We start from the raw sequence: 20,328 nt of genomic DNA on the forward strand, positions 1-20,328 counted from the left end.
AATAAATAAATATCTAAATTAAGTATTAACCATAATCTTATAATAGGAAATTTTTATAGAGTAAAAAAACACATCACAAATTTAGTAAGACAAAGTATAGATTTTATGAGGTCCATCACTATCAACCACTAACCAAAAACCAATGGTCAAAGTTTAATGATTAGAAGAAATAAGGAATATGAACCATGAACCACTAGAGTGTTTTACCCTGACAATGATTCTATGAAAATTCTATTTCTAGTAAGTAATACGCAGTTGGGGCTTCACTGGTGGCTCAGTGGTAAAGAATCCACCTAAAATGCAGGAGATGCAGGTATCTCCTGGGTAGGGAAGATTCCCTGGAGAAAGAAATGGCAACCCACTCCAGTATTCTTGCCTGGGAAATCCCATTGAGACAGGAGTCTGGTGGGCTATAGCCATGAGATGGAAAAAGAGTCAGACAAAACTTAGCGACTAAACAACAAAATGCAATTGGATTATATATTTATACCTGGACAGCTTTAGCTGAGTGAGTTGGATGTCCATTTTATCAATGACAGGGGGTAGAGAATGATGTCCCCTAGAAACTACATTAAATCGGTTTTCAACTGTTATTAAACCCAGATCTGCTATAATAGCATTAGGTGATACTGAAGACTGAGGAATGATAATAACTGGTGCTTTCAAGTTGATATCCATCAAAAGGCGGAAACTCTTTTCAGCCAAGTCTTTCATGCTGGAAGCAGCTCTTTCTGCAGCCTGGGCCGTAGCTGAGCTCAAAGCTTCTTTGGCAGTTTGAAAATTGTTGAGGAAGTTCTGTGGGAAAATACTGGTATTTAGAGTTCCCCTCAAAACAGGGATTTATTTTTTAAAGGAAAAACTTTAAAAAAGAGAAGCTAAATAAAAGAGGTGATGTAAAAGAGATGTTATTTATGACCGTGTACATGAAATAAAGTTTAGAAAGATACACTCTGAGATAATTAACATGAACAAGAGTCCCTTCACTTTATGTATTTCAGAATTATTTGTTTATTGACAAATTTTGGTAGCAATTCTTTTGTGTGTGTGTGTGAAAATAACAATGTTTATTGAGGACTTGCTAAATGCTTTACATGTTTTTGTTTGTTTCATATTTTTAAAAGTTATTTATTTAAATTGGAGGCTAATTACTTTACAATATTGTGGTGGGTTTTGCCATACATCGACATGAAACCTCCCTTTCACTCATTTAAAACCTCCCTTTTACTCATGAAATGTTGGCCTTTTTAACCTAAATTTACATAAAAAGATGGGAGGAGAAAGCTTTACAGCTCCCAAAGGTAGCTTTGAATCTGTACCCTCTAGGGCATATGAATAAAGTCTAGTTTTAGAAACTAAGGTTTTGCCTGCTTATTTCTGAAGATTTTTTTCTTAAGTGTACTTCAACATGAGCAAAGGTGCTTAAGTGTTTATAATCTTGTTACCACTAATAAGAGTCAAAAATTATTTATTTAGAGTAAGATACCATTCATCTCAATTTCAACTAAAAACAGAAAGACTTTTCCCAATAGAGAAAAGAACTGGAAGCAATATTCTTGATGCACATCCATTAATAACACAGATGGCTTATTTAGTTGTTTATTTAACTAACCCCCCTCCAAATAAATTACTTTTCTGAAAAATAAAACATAGAAATGTGTGATTTGAAAGCTTTGATTAACAGTCCTACTAAAAGAAAGGCATAGGCAAATTAAACTCTTCACTCCATGAAACTTACATGGAAATAAATAATTTAAAGAATTTTATGGCCTTGTTGATGGTAATTATAATCAAAGCTGTAAGTTCCAGTATTAGCCCTTCCAATGCCTGATCATCTCCTTAAAGGATTCTTATAGCTAAACATCTTTTAAGGGTATCTCTCAAAACAACTAACACTGAAAAGCCTTAACTGAAACATCAGAAAGTATTTTCAAACTATGTAACTATGTTAAAGTTAAAGAATGATCCTTCATAGTTGGTTCAAACCAATGATAACAAAAACTCATTTAGTTATCCATCATGTAAAGGATTTCCTTAACTGTAATAATCTGTTCAGCATTTGGGAGTTTATCACACAACCTTATTTAGTAAAGATTTTGACTATCTAGATTCAGATACACAGGCAAAGATATTTAGGCTTCAGTGAGAAATACATATATTTTTAAAATAAACTTACCAAAAGAGACATGAAGAATTTATGAACATATACAATCTGAATACAACCCACTTTGAGACTAAGTTTGCCATCTACTTTAGACATATCAGCATAGGCCTTTCCTTCTGTGGCATCTGGATAAAGAGTCATTTCAAACCTAAAGACTTCATCTCCCAAAATAGAGACAGCCTAAAAGTATTAAATTAACTCGTTATTACATCAAAAGAGTTGTATCACTGTATTACAAGGTTTCTTATTACAGAGTCCTTGACATATATAGAAGCATCATTTATATCTAAGCTTCAACAAAATACTAGTTAAAAGCATTTAACTTGACAATAACATTTTCCTATTAAAAAACATTTTCTATTAAACATTTAATAGAACATTTTAATAGAAAATATAACATTTTCTATTAAAAAAAGGTTTATCAATGGAGATATCAATCACTTAATTGGTCAAAAATAACTTTAACACATCATCTAGTCTATACACAATGTGAAAGCAGACAATGACCATATTCATGGACAATTCCCAACAAACTGCCTGACACATGACAGATACTACATATGCACTGAACAAATGATTAAAGACATCTCCAGACACAAAAAAACAAAAATGAATTTCAATATTGAAACATTTTTTTAATTACCTTTTTGTGAATGGATGTTAAATCAACATTCGTAACTATGATATCCTTAAGTCTGGCAAACATGTCGGTCTGCTTTGGCCTCACAGAGACAGAGGCATCCATTCCTGTGGGAAACACAACACTTTTAATCTAAGCCAAATGAACTAATTCAGAGTTATTTAAATTCAATAATATACTACCAAGATAGAGAACAGATAAAATTACCATTAGACATATGTAAAGTAACAACTTAGTTTTTAATAGTTTTTAAAAAATTTTTGGCTGCTGCCAGGTGGCATGTCAGACCTCAGTTCTCCAGCCAGGGATCAAACCAGCTCCCCCTGCGCTGGAAGCACAGAATCTTAACCACTGGACCACCAGGGACGTTCCAAAGGTAACAACTACTTTGTATGAGATACCTAATAAATATTATAATATCTTTAAGTGCTAGAAGCATCTCACTCATAAAATTTGTGAAAATTTTAAAACAAAAGTAATCGAATTTCAAAGACAATTAATCACAGGTCTCCAAACACAAGTATCCTGGGTGTTAGCATGATCAGAATCAGTCATTTAGGACAACAGCTAACATATGTTGAACAGTCATTTTATAAACATTATATAATGAAAACTATTAATCTGAAAACTAAGAATAGATATCATTTGATGAATAAATACTATTCTTTCTACAATAAACTGTAGCCAAAACACAATTTCTCTCCAAAAAATGTTTGTCATTTTCATGATTTCTAAAGGCATGATTTTTAAACACTTCTCAAAGTGAATCCGAGAATGGCTACAGCTCAGCCCCAATAATGAACCTAGATCTTTACCACGCTACCCATAAACAGATCCTTAGTAGTATTTGCTGAATGGAACTGATTTTCTAACCCCTGTTAACTGCTTATTACGTACATGACAGGCATTTTTCTTAATATATGCAAATATGCAAACTTAATCCTCACAACCATCCCATGAGTAATTATTATAACAGTGTCCATTTTATAGAAGAGAAAACTCAGGCATGGAAACATAAATTAACTTGCTCAAGGTCAACCAGTCAGTTTTAGGGCAAAATTTGAACCTTGACAGCCTGTTCCAGAATCCATGGTAAAATCTGAACTCCTTTTTCTATCAGGCTGATGATGAGTAAAGCTTATAAAATCTCTTTTAGAAACCTCTTTTAATGATGTTATATATGCACAAAAGGCAAGGGCAACAGGACAATGACATTTTCTTTACTTGGTGAGATGTTACGCTATTCATTTCTCAATTTAAAATCATATTATTCTGCAAATGCAAATAGAACATGAGACTAAATCTTAGACTTATTCTGAAAAAAATTTTTAAATATAAGAAATGTCTTCTATCAGTCATGAATCATAACAAATTTACTTCTAACATTTCAAAGCACATCTCTGAAAAGTTTGCAGGCGTCTTCAATATAAATAAACCCAAAGATGACTCATGATGACCTAGAGGGGTGGAAGGTGGAGGGGAGGTTCAAGAGGGAGGGGATATATGTATACATATGGCTCAGATGGTAAAGAATCTGCCTGCCAATGCAAGAGACCCAGATTCAATCCCTGAGCTGGGAAGATCCTCTGGAGAAGGAAATGGCAACCCACTCCAGTATTCTTGCCTGGGAAATCCCATGGACACAGGAGCCTGCCAGGCTACAGTCCAGGGGGTCACAAAGAGTCCAATGTAACTAAGCAACTAACACACTCACTTTTTATAGCTCATTCACTTTTTTTTTTTTTTTTTAAATGACTATGCTGGGTCTTCACTGCTGCACGCAGGCTTTTTTCTAGTTGCGTTGACTAGGGGCTACTCTTCTTTGTGATGCTAGGGCTTCTCGTTGTAGTGGCTTCTCTTGTTGCGAAGCATGGGCTCGAGAGTGCACGGGTTTCAGTAGTTCTGGTGCAAGGGCTCAGTAGCTGTGGTTCCCGTGCTCTAGAGTACAGGCTCAACAGTTGTGGTACATGATTAGTTGCTCCACAGCATGTGCTATCCTCCTGGAACAGGGGTAGAACCCATGTCTCTTGCACTGGCAGGCTAATTCTTTACCACTGAGTCACCAGGGAAGCCTACTGATTCACTTTTTTGTACAGCAGAAATTAACACAACATTGTAAAGCAACTATACTCCAATAAAATATTTTAAAAATAAATAAATAGGGCTTCCCTGGTGGTTCAGCAGTAAAGAATCTGCCTGCAATGCAGGAGATGCACACGGGAAACGGGTTTGATCCCTGGTTTGGGAAGATCCCCTAGAGAAAGAAATGGCAACCCACTCTAGTATTCTTGCCTGGGTAATCCCATGGACAGAGGAGCCTGGCAGGCTACAGTCCATGAGGTTCCCAAAAGAGTCAGATGCAACTAAGCAACTCAACAACAAATACATAATAAAGTTTACCATTTAAAAAATAAATAAATGGAAAGTCATACCATGCTAATGAATGAGAAAACTCAATATCATTAAGATATCAATTCTCCCTAAATTGGTCTACAGATGCAATGCAATCCCAACTAAAATACTACAAGGCTAAGAAGAAGAAAAAAAATACTACAAAGCTTTTTGTTGAAATTGGCTGCTGTCCTTGAAGTCGCTAAGTCATGTTCAATTCTTTGTGACCCCGTCGACTGCTGCACACCAGACTCCTCTGTCCTACTCTATCTCCTGGAGTTTGCTCAAATTCATGTCCATTGAGTCTATCTAACCATTTCATCCTCTGCCGTCTCCTATTCTTTTTGCCTTCAATCTTTCCCAGCATCAGGGTTTTTTCCAGTGAGTCGGCTCTTCACATCAGGTGGTCAAAATATTGGAGCTTCAGCTTCAGCATCAGTCCTTCCAATGAATATTCAGAGTTGATTTCCTTTAGAATGAACTGGTTTGGTCTCCTTGCAATCCAAGGAACTCTCAAGAGTCTTCTTCAACATCACAGTTCAAAAGCATCAATTCTTCAGCACTCAGCTTTCTTCATGGTCCAACTCTCACAACTGTGAAGTTGGAAAGCTAATGGTAAAATTTACATGGAAATACAAAGAATGTGGAATAGCTAATCAGATGAGAGGAAAAATATAATTTTACTAACTGTTACTGAAATCTTAGGGGGGAAAAAAAAAGACAAGCCATGAGAAATCTACCATGCAACAAGCTCATTCTTCCTGAAGGTCTACGTAAAGAAACAAAAATACCTACACCAAGGAAGAACTACTTACCATGTATTCTAATATCAGCAATGTTACACTTCTGATCACAGACAAAAACATTAAATGCATTTAATTTAGCGGTGACCTTTAAATCAAACACATCATCTTGAGAAGAGGTGCTGGATACTGAAAAGTAACAAAATCCTTGTGATCAGGATCAAAATGTAAAGATGATATAGCACATAAACTAATCTCAAATTCACTAAAAGTACAATATGAACTGTGAAGAACCAAAAAGGTGTCCATTAAGACTATACATAATTAATATTATTTTTAAATCAATTTTCAAATGCCAATCAGACAAAAACTAGCATTTTTCCATCCAAATTAAAAATAAAGGCAACCTTTATTAGCACCTGGTAAGTTCAATTTTGTTAGATGGAAAACTTTACTATAACTTTTCTTCTAGGAAAAAAAGAAAAATCCCTATAATAGAATCTAGGATCCCATTAGAAATAAATTTTGATTTGGAACTTCTTTTCACATCATATATTAGATCAAAGAAAAATATTTCATGAAAAACTGAAATGGTGAATTAGTAAAAATATGTATTATTAACTGTGACACATACATGTTATTAACTATACAGCCAATTTCTCTAGATTGTATTCTGTTTCTCCATGAAGAATCCTAAGATAAAGTGTGTAAGAAATGAACATAAAGAGCTAAAGTTAAGGAACAAAAAGTTACTTTATAACATGTATTGGTGTCTGTGTACATGTGTCTAAGAATAACAATCAAATGGATTCCCTTAATCTATTTTAGTTCAAGTCCTGATTGATAAATATAAGATGTAATTTCCTAGAGATGTGTCTTGACTGAAGGAAACAATGTTTCTTATAAAAGTATGGGGACATCAGTCCTTAATCACCAAGATGATAAAAAAGTTTTTTTTTTTTCCCTTAAAATTTAAAGTAGCATAATCAAAGCATTAAAAACAGCTACACAGCATAACTAGAATATTGTTTCTTTGGATTAGGATTTTTTTATAGTTTATTGTGAACTTAAATATTCCCTGTATCAGATCTAATATTACTAACAGCTTTATACTTTAAAGATGCCAGTAATATAGATATAACGCAAACAGATAATGGTTTGAAAATTAAATGACCAGATGTTAGATACTCACATCATATGATATGAAAGAAAAATAATTAAAATAATATTTGACTTAAAAATAAGCACATGTTCACTCAGGCTACACTACATCCAACATTTTCAGGGCATAAGTCACGGCATGTGCCCATACCTCTATGTGACTTAAATACAGTTTTGGTTAGAAACCAAAGTGAGCATGTCTCTTCCATGAGATTATTCCTTTTGTGTCTTGCAAAGCTTAAACCTGTTGAGTACCAGGTAGTTTTACCTGACTGAAACGGGCCTTTGTTACTAAGCATGACAGTGATCATACTTTAATTTCTTCCTTTCTCACTTTCACTAGGATGAAGGCTATGGGTACATCAATACAAACTATATACGACTTTATTTTATGAAAAAGCAAGGCAGTGAAATCAAATATAAATACATGATTAATATTAAACACTTATTTAAAATCTCTCACTAAATTTATATCAATACCATAAGAGTAAAATCCGCTTTCTTTTGAAACCAACATAATCTGTTAAAGCACCGGAAACATTAAGGTGCTAAATGGTCATCTTATCTTAAAAATACAAGTTATTCAGTTCAGTTATTACATATGATTATTAAAGTTCAGGTAGAAAGTATGAGACCATGACTCAAAAGTTAATACCAGTTTTGGCAATGATACTTCTGGACTCCCCCATAAGTGGTTTCAGCTCCGAGTCCTTCTTAGAAGGTTCAGAGGATGGAACGGCAGAGGACAAAAAATCCATGAAGGACAGTAAAGCTTCCAAATGAAGAACTAAGTCTAAAGATGAAAATGAAACCTAAGATAATGAACAATTAGAGAGGCAAATTTCAGATATAGAAACATTTTTATGTCACACTTCAACATATACAAGTAGCCCAAGAATAGTTCAACCAAGGACCTTTTTTATTTGAGAAAAAATTCACTATTACTTTGTTAACCCTTTACCAGACAATAAACTAACACTGCTAACTTCCACACATGACCATACGTCTAACCTCAACAGAACTTAAAAGGTTTTAAGTAAAGATTTAGGCAGTATTATCAGCCTTAGCTCAGTCCCCTTACAGATGGTTCCAAGAGCAATGTCTGTACTGAGCCATACTTTCTGCCTGACCCTTAATTTTTTTCTAATCCTAAAGTCGTTAACAATTTAAGTGCTTAATGCTTCCATTAAAAGGACGTCAAATAAGAGTTGTGAATAAAATTCCCTTAAAAATGTATTATTTTGTCCTCAACAAGGAATCATTAATTTTTACCTGGGAAACAAACAGTCTCTTAGGAAATCAAATAAACTTTTGTAATAATTTTATCTCAGCTCTATATTCATTTCTCCCATCTACAAGATTAGATCTATTATTATTACCACTTTTACTCTAATTTTAGAACTCACAATCTTATAGCTAAAGATGGCTTTGAAGCTATATTCAATCATTAACATATACCCCAGCCTTATAGTGAGTTAGAAAAGACATACCTCAAGTGTTTGTTTGGTATTGTCATGAGTAGTTTTAAATTCTGGTCCATCAATGTCTGCCTACAAATAATGGAGGATGAAATCACCAGGTTGGAAACAATAAAAATTCACACATTGCAATATATATATACACACAGTCTTTACTTTTCAAAGCATGCTATGAAAACACTATAAAAATATTTTTAAAAGCAAAGAAGAATATGCCAAAAACACAACCACATAAGTAATTCTCACATTCTGTAAAAGCAAAAACCCAAACTAGGAGGAAATGCTAAAGGTAGGGAAAATGCTAGTACATCTGGATTATATTTTGCTTCAAATTACAATGGAACTTTGTGTACTTCCACTTATTCAAAAACATACAATTAACTCTGAAGGTTATTGAAATGATCCAAGACCATCAGATGCTTGCATAATGCACTATAATCAACCAGTTTTAGAATAAAAAAATTTAGGGGAAAAAACTGAGATATTAAATATGGGGGATAACTTCATACATTCAAATAGTAAAGAATTTTAGAAATGAAACTAGGTACCTTTGTCAATAACATTTTCAGAAGGGGTTCATCTGTTACATTGGAAGAGTTAATAATGTGAAGAGGTCCTCCTTTAGAGTCTAAAAGAGAAAGAGAGATCATTAAGTCTTTCGGATGTTTCAAATATATTAAAAACAGATCAGCCAGATACACAACATACACATTTCTCAAACCTCAAGAGTTGGGTGGTGTGGTGGGTAAGAATCCACCTGCCAGTGCAGAGGACACAGGTTCCATCTCTGGTCCGGGAAGATTTCACAACGCTACGGAGCAACTAAAGCCTGTGTGCCCTAGGGCACTTGAGTTACAACTACTGAGCCTATGTGCTGCAACTACTGAAGCCTGTGTGCGCGAGAGCCCGCACTCCACAACTACTGAGCCTGCGGGCTGCGATTACTGAAGCCCTTGAACCTAGAGGCTGTGCTCTGCAACAAGAGAAGCCACCACAAGAAGTCCCATGCACCAGAAGAAAGAGGAGGCCCAGCTCACCCCAACCAGAGAAAGCACATGCAAAGCAATGCAGACCCAGCACAGACAAAAATAAATACTGAAAATTAATTTTTAAAGAATTCAAGAGTTGTATGCTAAAAATGGTGACTTTTACTATATGTAATCATATCTCAGTAAAACTGACTTTGAAATAAAATCCAAGATACTCCACAAAGACAAAAAACCCAGCACTGGCCAATTACAAATGATATATTTGGTACTACTGGTATTACTTATTTCAACAAATAAGAATATATTAAAGAACAAAGCTATAAAATACTTAAACTAGGGATTATTCTCAATACAAGTCTGCTTTACTTAAAGTGACCCCATAGAATTCCAATGAACTTTAAACACCTGTATTCACTTTAAAAGTTACTTTGGTGCAATTTAGAAAGTGAATTTGAAAGGCTGAAGAGACTACAAAAGAATGCTAAATTTTTTCCTCTATATATTTCTGTATTGCTTGTTATTTTTTACAAGTATATATTAATATTATTAAACACAAAATATACTGCTGTAATTTAAAAATACATTTAAAAATCAAACAAAAAATTTACTTTCTAGTAAACTAACTCACCTTTCAAAAAGGGTCCCTGGGCTCTATACCTGAGTATTGTACTTGGGTTGTGATTTCCTAATATGTCAGTTCACCGAGAACAGTTATAATGTTGCCTTTTACAAGTTCTGAAGTGTTTTGTATAGACACTGGAGACATAGGCCTCATTCTCTTTTAGATATACTCTACTTCGTGCTAAATATTTAGATATAGATTTACTTTATAATCAATTACTACACAGATAATGAATTTTTAATTTTTAAATATCAAATTACTTTCTATTAAATGTAATAAATTTAAACTAATTAAATAATTACAGTGACACTAATAGATATGCTTAAAGTTTATAAAAAGGTAGGGACCTCTGCCTATTACATGTACAATTTACAGAGACTATACTTCATACTTACCAGTAAACTCAAAGCATCGCATACTAATCTTTTTTAGATAAGCTTCAGCAGTCAGGTCATAGGCTTTAATTCTAGCTTCCAGTCCAAGCTGCAGGACATTTAGTTCATGTAAAGGTCTTCCTTTCTTTTCTGCTTTTTCCATCAAAGTAATCACAACCTAGAAAAAGATATCAGTATTACCACAAACTATTTCACTAATATACAATGAAGATAAATTAACAATTTAATAACCATCCAGAGTGACATAATAAAAAATTCACACAATGTGCACTTCTATTTGTGTCTGGAAATTGCCTAGGATTATTTACTTTGGAAGGCACACTTACCTGTTCAGATTTTTAAAGCACAGCCAATATATTCTAGTGGATTTCAAGACACCTATGAAAAAAAAAAAAGTGGTTCTGCCTAATTCCCAGTAGTCCTAGTCTGATGGATGGTGTCAGACTAAATCTCAAAGTCTGAGATATACAGTCAATTTTTAAACTACTCCTAAGGCAAGGTTTCTCAGCCTTGGCACCAATGACATGTGGGGCTGATCATCCTTTCCAGGGAGGAGCAGTCCCAAGCACTAGAGACTGTTCAGTAGCCTCACCAGCCTCTGCCCACTGGCTGCCAGTAGGCTCCTCTCTCTGGATGGCAACAGCCCAAAATCTCTCCAGATGATGCCTATTATCGGCAAACTGCTTCCTCCCACCCTAATCACTGTCCTCTCAAAGACAACTGTAATTACATGTATCACAAATGATATTAGAAAGGATTTATGGATTTTTCTATGTACATATGTTAATGAAGCCCATTTGCAAATAGAATGATTCATCTATCAATGTTTCAACTATCAAAGCTTAAAAATCTTCAATAACTCTTAATATCACCAGAAAAACAGCAGAGGTTTAACATTAAGGAAGTTTGTTTCAAAGCATATATTTCAGATTTTAAAAGTAGCATTCATTTGTTTAAAATTTTATTATGCTTAACTCAGAGACAGAATATAACCTCTACACAAGTATTTAACGATGAAGGGATTTTTAGAGGAAATGTTTTTCTTCCAAGTCCCTCTATGTGTGACACTTTCCCACATATAAACATGTTTACATCTGGTTCCTCTCTCTACCCTGTCCCAGTCCCCTTCCTGAATCCTGTTTCTCAGACTCCATTTTATTACTCTTTAAAAACGCAACCCAAATCTCACTTCCTCCAGGATATCTTCCCTGATCTTCTCAGACTGCTTAGATGCCCTCTTCCCACTATGGGGGCACCAAGGATGGAAACCACCTGCCTTGGCTGGGCATGACAGTAACCGCGTGCCTGGACTGTCTCACAACAGAAGGTCTAATAAGGAAAACAGAGCTTCCCCCGGAAACGAATGGAGAGAATTCGGGATAAAAGGAGGGAGGAGATGCCAGTGAACGAACCCGCAAGAATTCAGGCAGGGCCAAAAGGCGGAGGGGGGAGACAAAACATCCAGCCAACTTCCCAGAAGCCCTCACACTGCTATCGACATCAGCCGAGTCACATGTGCACCATCAGGAAGGACCCTGAGTCACCAAACATCTTTGGTGAGCAAGATGACTGGCCAGAGATAACCCGGAAACTAACCCCATTACCATAAACCCAAGACTGGGAACCATGTGACGAACAGTTCTCCTAGGTTCCCTTATCCTACTGCTCTTGGTCCAGGCATCCCTTCCCAATAAAGTCTCTTGTGTTGTCAGGATATGTGTCTCCTCAGACAATATATTACTGAGTGTTAGACAAGAGCCCACTCTGGAACCCTGGAAAGGGTCCCCCATCCTGTAACACTACCATCACTGTCACAAGCTCCCTAGGTACATTTTTAGTGGGAATTTAAAAAATGTAATTAGTGGGAATGTAATTTAATGGAAGTATTACAAAAATGTTAATGGTTTTCTTGTTTGATTCTATGCCTTTTACCTTTGTTTCCTTAGCACTCAGCACATGCAATGAGTATCTGTTACATGTGTGAATACAGAAGAGGAAAATTCATTTACTCTTTCCTTGAGAATCTGCAGATGGACAGCAGATTAAAAATAAGATAACATATTTTAAATTTATACATGTTTTATTACATGTATTAATGGTTTCTAAAATTTGCAAAGAATTTTCTCAGTCCTCTTCCTGTCTTTCCTATACAAAATCCAAAGCAAGCCACATTCCATCAGTCCTAAAATCATTTGAAGAGTGTGTTAGAGGGCATACTACCATGTTCTCTATGAAATATTATATCCTCCAAATATAACTCATCTTTAACAAACTCTCAAATTTATAAACATTACATCTATATACAAATTACAAATAGCCTATGTAAAATTTTTTTAGTAGAGTAATTCTAAATATCCATTATTTATTCACCTCATTTTATAAAAACAGATGAAAATTACACACCTCTTTAACTTCAAAATTCAACAGCATATTAATGATGTCTACAGATCTTATTTCTTCCACTCCAGCTGTTGAAGTATCTTGAGAAACATGCACACCTTGTTTTAATGTAGAGATTTCAAGTGGCTCTTTACTTTCACCTAAAGATGTTTAAAAGAAATTCATTTACCTCTATTCACACATTTCCTACATGAATACTCAGTGAGGACTTAGACAAGTACTCCAGACTTGGTGCAAGCATTCAAAATCTACAAATCAGAATTACACAGCCCCAGCCCTTAGGGAGCTCAGTTTAGTAGAAGATACATACAAACACACACATATATAGTACAAACAAAATAAGCAGGCTTCAACTGCTTATTAAATAGACACATTAAACAGACAAATGTTGATAGACTCTATGTAAATGAATAGAAACCACATAACTAGGCAAGACACTGCCATGGGGAGGTCAAGAAAGTCACTTAAGTGGAGAGTTATCATTCAAGCGGAACTGGAGGATCTCCTCAAACAGAGGAGACATTCTAAGAATAAAATAAGAGGTAGCAGAAAATCACAGAGAAAGAACACATCGGGACAGGTTTTGCAAACAGAATGGAGTTTGATATGGTTAAATCATGAGGTGAATAACAAGAATGAAGCTTTGATAAGAAAAAAAGAGGGGGAAAGGTGAAGCTTCTTACGCCATACCAAGAACCAAAAGTAAAACCAAATGACTATGGGCTTGTTGTCCTGAAATTCATACCCTGAAACACAACAAAATTTGCTTTCCAAATTGTAACACACAACACTAACAACAGCTATCACTTGCTAAGTACTTACCTCTGTGTAGGTTGCTGTGCTAACAGATGTACATGGACTAGCGCAGTTAACTCTCATAACAATACTTTGAAGTAAAAACATTATTGTTCTCACTTCCCAGATGAGCAAACTGAGGTCCCAACAGACTCAGTACCTTGCTTAGTGTTTTCCATGTGGAAAACCACTGCTGTTAATTATTACCTTTGAGAAAGCAATACACAGGCCAAGGTTTCTTAACTATCACCTTATTTTAGCACTGTTTCACACATAATGAGATCCAGAGGACATAATTCTAGCAAATATTTTGCTTTTAGAAAATAATTCCTAGAATAGGCAAAGATTTCTTAAATAGAAAACAAAAAGCCCTGATCATTTAAAAAATATGTATTAAAGTTCATTCTATTAAACAGAAGGCCCATTAAGAGTGAAAAGGTAAACCACAGATAGAAATTTCTACACATATACTAATATGTATACATATAGCAAACATAACCAGCAAAGGGCTGCTATCCAGAATGAATAAATAATTCCCATACACCAATTAGAAGAAAAGACCACACCTTAATAAAAATGGTCAATAGACTTGAATGTGTGCTTAGTCGCTCAGTCGTATTTGACTCTTTGCAACCCTATGGACTGTAGCCTGCCAGGTTCCCCTGTCCATAGAATTTTCCAGGCAACAATTCTGGAGTGGGTTTGCCATTTCCTTCTCCAGGGGATCTTCCCGACCCAGGGATTCAACCTGCATCTCTTTCGTCTCCTGTATTAGCAGGTGGATTCTTTACCACTGAGCCACCTAGGAAGCCCCCATACTACACTTGATTTTAGTCAAAAGGCTGAGAAGACTTGAATGATCGTGTCGAAAAAGAGAATATCCAAATAACCAATAAGCATATGAAAAGATCCTCAATTTCATTAGTTACCAAGGAATAAATAAAAACCACAGAGATACCACTATATAACTAACAGAACAGCTAAACTTTACAAGACTGACAATGGCCTTCCTGGTGAGAATGTGAAAAAAACTGGAACTCTCATACATAGCAAAGTAAATTGATTCAACCACTTGGAAAACTGGTCAGTATAACCTGGCATAAGTTACTGAAGCTAAATGTAAGCAAACATATAACCCAGTAATTCTACTCTTAGTTGTATATTCAAAACAAAAAAACTAATGTAACTGTACCAAAAGATTGAGCAATAACTTTCATAGCAGCTTTACTCATGATAGTCAAAAACTGGAAACAGGAATAAAAGGAACAAACTAGTGCTAGATATTCCAACAGATGAATCCCACAAACAAAATGTTGAACGAAAGAAGCCAAAAAAGAATAAGTAATGTTTGTATGATTCCATTTATATGAAATTCAAAAAGAGAAAACTGCTCTATCTATGGTATTACAAACTAGAATGGCAGTAAATTCTGGGTAGATCTTAGGGCAGGGTGGGAGTTTGGTACTGACCAGAAAAGAGTGGAGGGCTCTAGGGTGCAGTACTGGAAATGTTTTATATCTTAATCATGGTGATTACACCGGTGTAGCCATATATAAATAAGTTGACTGAATTGTACCCTTTACTGTATGTATTAACACACTTGTTAAAAAAAAAGACGCCCCCCTAGTTTTTTCGTTGTGTGTCCGTGTTTGTTGTTATTATTACTGTTGTTTTTGAGATACAACTGACTTAAATTATTTAACCCAAACCCAAAGCTGGTGCTCTGTGACAACCTGGAGGGACACGGTGGGAGGGAAGGTGGGACGGAGTGCAGAAGGGAGGGGACACATGTATGCCTACGGCCAATTCATGTTGATGTATGGCAATAAGCATCACAATATTGTAAAGTAACTATCCTCCAATTAAAATTTTAAAATATTGTATTAGTTTTAGGCAAAAAAAAAAAAAAAAAAACCCAAAAACTTTAAAATCGAAAAAAAAAAATACAGTGGTATACCATTTTTCACTCAGTGAATTGGCAAAAATTTTAAAATCTGATAATATGCTGTGTTAGAAAAGGCACAGAAAAACAACCTGACGGGAGTACGAAACACTCATACTCATTTTGCATATAAGCTCTACGAGGTTCAACCGTCAAAACAATAAGTGAAGTTAAATTTTATTACATGTACTAATTAAATTATTATTTTAACAAAAACTAAATACTCTCTTATCCAGTGGTCCTGGTATTTTACCAACAGATAAACATGTACTTGTAAAAGTGTGTGCACTAGAATAATTAATGCAACATAGTAAATGTCAAAGACTGAAATAAATCTGACATGTCCATTAATAGGGACACTTCATAAATTATGATACTTCAACAGAATTTAATACCAAGCCTCCATTAAAAAGAATGAGTTAGGTCTATACATAGAATATATACAGATATGAACACCAAGATACACTATATATGTGTATATGCTGCTAAGTCATGTCAGTTGTGTCCTACTCTTTGCACCCCCATGAACTGCCTGCCAGGCTCCTCCGTCATGGGATTCTCCAGGCATGAATACTGGAGTGGGTTACCATGCCCTCTTTTAGGCTACGTGTATACACATATATATAAAACAGCTTAGAAAATAAGTCTGGTCATTACTTTGCCTCAAGTGAAAGGACCACTATATCTAATAATTTAAATTCTCTTGCATTTATATTGCAGTACAATATTTTCAGTATCTTTGTCTAGTGATAATTTATCAACCACCTGTTTTTACACCTATATTACTAGTGTGTGCATGCTCAGTTATGTCCAACTCTTTGAGACCCCATGGACTACAGCCTACAACGTTCCTCTGTCCATGGGATTTTCCAAGCAAGAATACTGGATTGGGTTGCTATTTCCTTCTCCAGGGAATCTCCCCAATCCAGGGATCGAACCTACATCTCCTGCATTGTCACGTGGATTCTTTACCACTGAGCCTCCAGGGAAGCCCCAGGTATATTACTACTAAATCTTATTTAAATAAAAGTCAGATCGAGTATGCTGCACAGCATACTGTCAACTTAAATTTTTTTCCTTCCTATGTGTGCAAATTCAAAACTTATTCCAGCAATTCACCACTGATCTGAAACCCTTCTTTCTGGCCTCCTCCTAACTCATGCAACTTAGAAATAACTGACAGTTTGTTTAACCTAAAAGCAAATTGTTGTTTTATTCAATAGTATCTTATTTATTTTCCTGGTAATACAAATCACAGTTGTAAATATGTATTCATTTACTTCATTTTTATTGTCCATCTCCCCTACTAAATTGTAAATAACATATATTATGCCACCTATCGTCAGCCTCTTACCTGTCTCCTGTATTCTTGATTTTACTTTATTCAAATCTTCAGGAGCCTCACCAAGATTTTCCGCTAGTATTCCAAATAAAAGATTAAGATCTTCTTGACTTAGATTAACCTGTGAAATACAATGTTCCAAGAAAAGATAATTTCATTTTTAATGAAACAATTCTAATACAGAAAATAAATCCTTAGTAACAAAACACTAAGAACCAAATAATCTTAATGCTGACTAAAAAATTATATACTCACTATACACTCAAGTATTTCACTACTTATTTCATGTTAAAAATCTCATTTTCAAAGATAAGACAGTGTCTGAGAAAAACAGTATGATTTATGAGTCAGAATTAGTTTCATCTACTTAATCAATATGATTCTCAGTGAAAGTTAATAATGATTAAAGAAATCAGATCACCTTTTTTTAAGAAGTTAATTTTGGAACATAAGTACTACTATGCACACATAAGTGCTATTTTTTAAACAATAACAATTTCAATGTAATAGAAAGGCCATCTTCAATATAAAAATAGGGTTCATTCAATGCTATGAAATTGAATGAAAAATTTTATGGGTACTTAGATATCACTAAAATAAAAGGTTGTGTATATAATATATAGAAGAAATAGAATTATAATATACTTATACTAATAATTTACAAGTAGATCTCTGCTAATGTGTACATATAACAAATTTAAAAGCTAAAGAACACTTAACTAAAGATTAAATTCTACTAAAAACAATGAAGATACTGTTGGACAATATCACACTGAAATTTTTCTTACAATAATCAGTAAAAAAAAAAAAAGTTCACATTTCATTTGGATTTATAATGAGAAAATCTTCAGAGTCTCAACTTTCAATAACAAGGTTTTTTCCACTCATATACTCACATTCATTGACTCAAGATGTCCTTTAATTTCCACAACAGGCACCTTGTGGTACCAAGATGCAGCTAGATTCCGATTTACAAAAAACTCCAAGTTAATTGGGTGCAACAGCTGAATATCAGGATGGGAGATTCCTGGCTGGATCACTGTCCTAATGGGAAATATAATTGATATATATGCATAAACATAGGGGCAAATGCAACATATCATTTAAAAAAACATAAAGTCCAAAGTTGTTGCTCTAAATGCAGATTTGAAACACAATGCTGTTTTAGTGTTTTCTAAACTTGATTTATAGTTAATTTAATCTACAATGCACCAGCACGAACAGATTAAAATACAGCTGACCTTTGGACAACACGGTCCATGGGGTCTAAAGAGTCGGACATGACTGAGCGACTTCACTTTCATTTTCACTTTTGAACAACACAGGGCAGCGGCGGGGGGGCTAGTGGTGACAACCCTCCATGCAATCATGTAACTTATACTTTGCCCTCCATATTTTGGCTCCTCTGTATATGCATTTCCTCCACAACTGTGGCTCCAAACAACCATGGACTGTTATTTACCATTATTTACCACTGGGAAAAAAAAAATCTGCTTATAAGCAGGATCATGAAGTTCAAACCCATGTTGTTCAAGGGTCAACTGTATATGATATACAATTAGCCTTTAAGAAAACATTTTCTTTAAACAGAAGATAGATGACAGTAATTTTTAAAAAGAAACTGGTATCACTGACAATATGGGGGAATTATCAGTATAGTTGTTCAAGGACTCATACATACTCTGGTACAGAGACTAGAGAAAAAAATGGCAAGATGAAAAGCAAGCTGTTTCTAAGTTTATAAAGTTCTTCACCAGGATTCTTTTCTTGCCTTATAATCATTGCTTTTTTACTCAAAATAATTAAATATCCTTGGATGGGGTAGAAAGTGATTTTAAAATGAATGGACACACACAAACAAAAAAAAATGAATAGACACACTTTCAAATGTCCTCTGGTGTGAGCCCAAGAGATACATCATAACTTATACAGCATTCCTGCCAAAAATGTATAAGCTCAATTAAATCATGAGAAATCACTCAGACAAAATTGAGACTCATTCCATGAAACAACTAGACTATACTCTTCAAAACTGTCATCATCACGAAAAACAAAGAAAAGCTAAAGAACTATTACAGAATAAATATCTACCAGTACAGAAATCCCCCTCACTAGTACAAAATACAGTTTGATGCCACATGTTACCATGGACTGAAGGGCAAATTTTTGGCCCAACTGGTAAAATCTGAATATTGAATGCATGTGCTCTGTGCTCTGCCCATGGGATTTCCCAGGCAAGAATACTGGAGTGGGCTGTCATGCCCTCCCTCCAGGGCATCTTCCTGACCCAACCTGCAACTCCTGCCTGCACTGCAGGTGCACTCCTTACCGCTGAGACAGTGGGGAAGCCCTATTGTACCCATATTGGATAATATATTATACCAATGTTAAACTTCCAGAATTTGCTAACTGTGTGATTATGTAAGAAGATTAAAGTCCTTGCTCTTAGGAGACACATGCTAAAGCGGGGCAAAGGGTAAGATATCTATTCTCAAATAGTTTAGCAAAAAATGTTTTAACTTCCAGTTATGAAACAAACCTTGAGATGTAATGTATAGGATGGTGACTATAGTTAATATTACTATATTATATATTTGAAAGTTGCTAAGAGAGCAGATCTTGAAAGTTCTCATAACAACAAAAAATTTCTGGTATACGTGTGTTGACAAATGTCAACTAGACTTACTGTGGTGATCATTTTGCAATACATACAAATATCAAATTGCTATGCTGCATATCTGAAACTAATACAATATTATCTGCCAATTGTATCTCAATAAAAATAAAATTTTTAACTTTAAAATATTTTAAATAATAATAAGTATATACACAGAATTAAAGCAAAGGTAAACAATTGGTGAATCCAGGCAAAGGATTGTATGTGAACTCACAGTACTACTTTTGCAATCTGTCTGCAGGCTTGAGATTTTTCAAAATAAAAAGTTGATTTAAAAGACTTCCCCTGTGGTCCAGTGGTTAAGAATGCAGATTCATTGCATGAACCCATGCAATGGGACATGGGTTCAATCCCTGGTCAGGGATCGAGGATTTCACATGCCTTGGAGCAACTAAGCCTGTGCACCACAATCAGAGAGCCTACGCACTTCAAAGAAAATCCCGTGTGACGCAACAAAGAACCCGCGTGACACAACTAAGACACAACACAGCCAAAAGATAAACAAATATTTTAAAATAACTGATTTAAGATACTGCTCTGTGCAACACAAGTATGTTGAGTGTGAATTTCAACAGTCATAAAACTTCACAGA

The 20,328-nt window shown here is 34.9% G+C and overlaps 1 protein-coding gene across 2 annotated transcripts in view; it reads right to left on the minus strand.

The window, feature by feature from the left end:
• Window positions 1-20,328, minus strand: part of VPS13C (vacuolar protein sorting 13 homolog C) — a 184,698-nt gene that overhangs the window by 75,853 nt on the left and 88,517 nt on the right. For both annotated transcript variants that reach the window (XR_009695120.1, XM_061157288.1), the window contains exons 34-44: window positions 17,956-18,103; window positions 17,072-17,180; window positions 12,984-13,120; window positions 10,581-10,737; window positions 9,123-9,202; window positions 8,587-8,646; window positions 7,752-7,908; window positions 6,008-6,124; window positions 2,805-2,908; window positions 2,174-2,341; window positions 491-795 (exon numbers count right to left, since the gene is read on the minus strand). Coding sequence is in view for 1 of the 2 variants with exons in the window: in XM_061157288.1 (XP_061013271.1) it covers window positions 491-795; window positions 2,174-2,341; window positions 2,805-2,908; window positions 6,008-6,124; window positions 7,752-7,908; window positions 8,587-8,646; window positions 9,123-9,202; window positions 10,581-10,737; window positions 12,984-13,120; window positions 17,072-17,180; window positions 17,956-18,103 (1,542 nt within the window). In the remaining variant the exon portion in view is untranslated. The remainder of the gene's footprint in view (window positions 1-490; window positions 796-2,173; window positions 2,342-2,804; window positions 2,909-6,007; window positions 6,125-7,751; window positions 7,909-8,586; window positions 8,647-9,122; window positions 9,203-10,580; window positions 10,738-12,983; window positions 13,121-17,071; window positions 17,181-17,955; window positions 18,104-20,328) is intronic.

The sequence above is a fragment of the Dama dama genome, chromosome 12 (genome assembly GCF_033118175.1).
Source record: "Dama dama isolate Ldn47 chromosome 12, ASM3311817v1, whole genome shotgun sequence".
Lineage (NCBI taxonomy): Eukaryota > Metazoa > Chordata > Mammalia > Artiodactyla > Cervidae > Dama > Dama dama.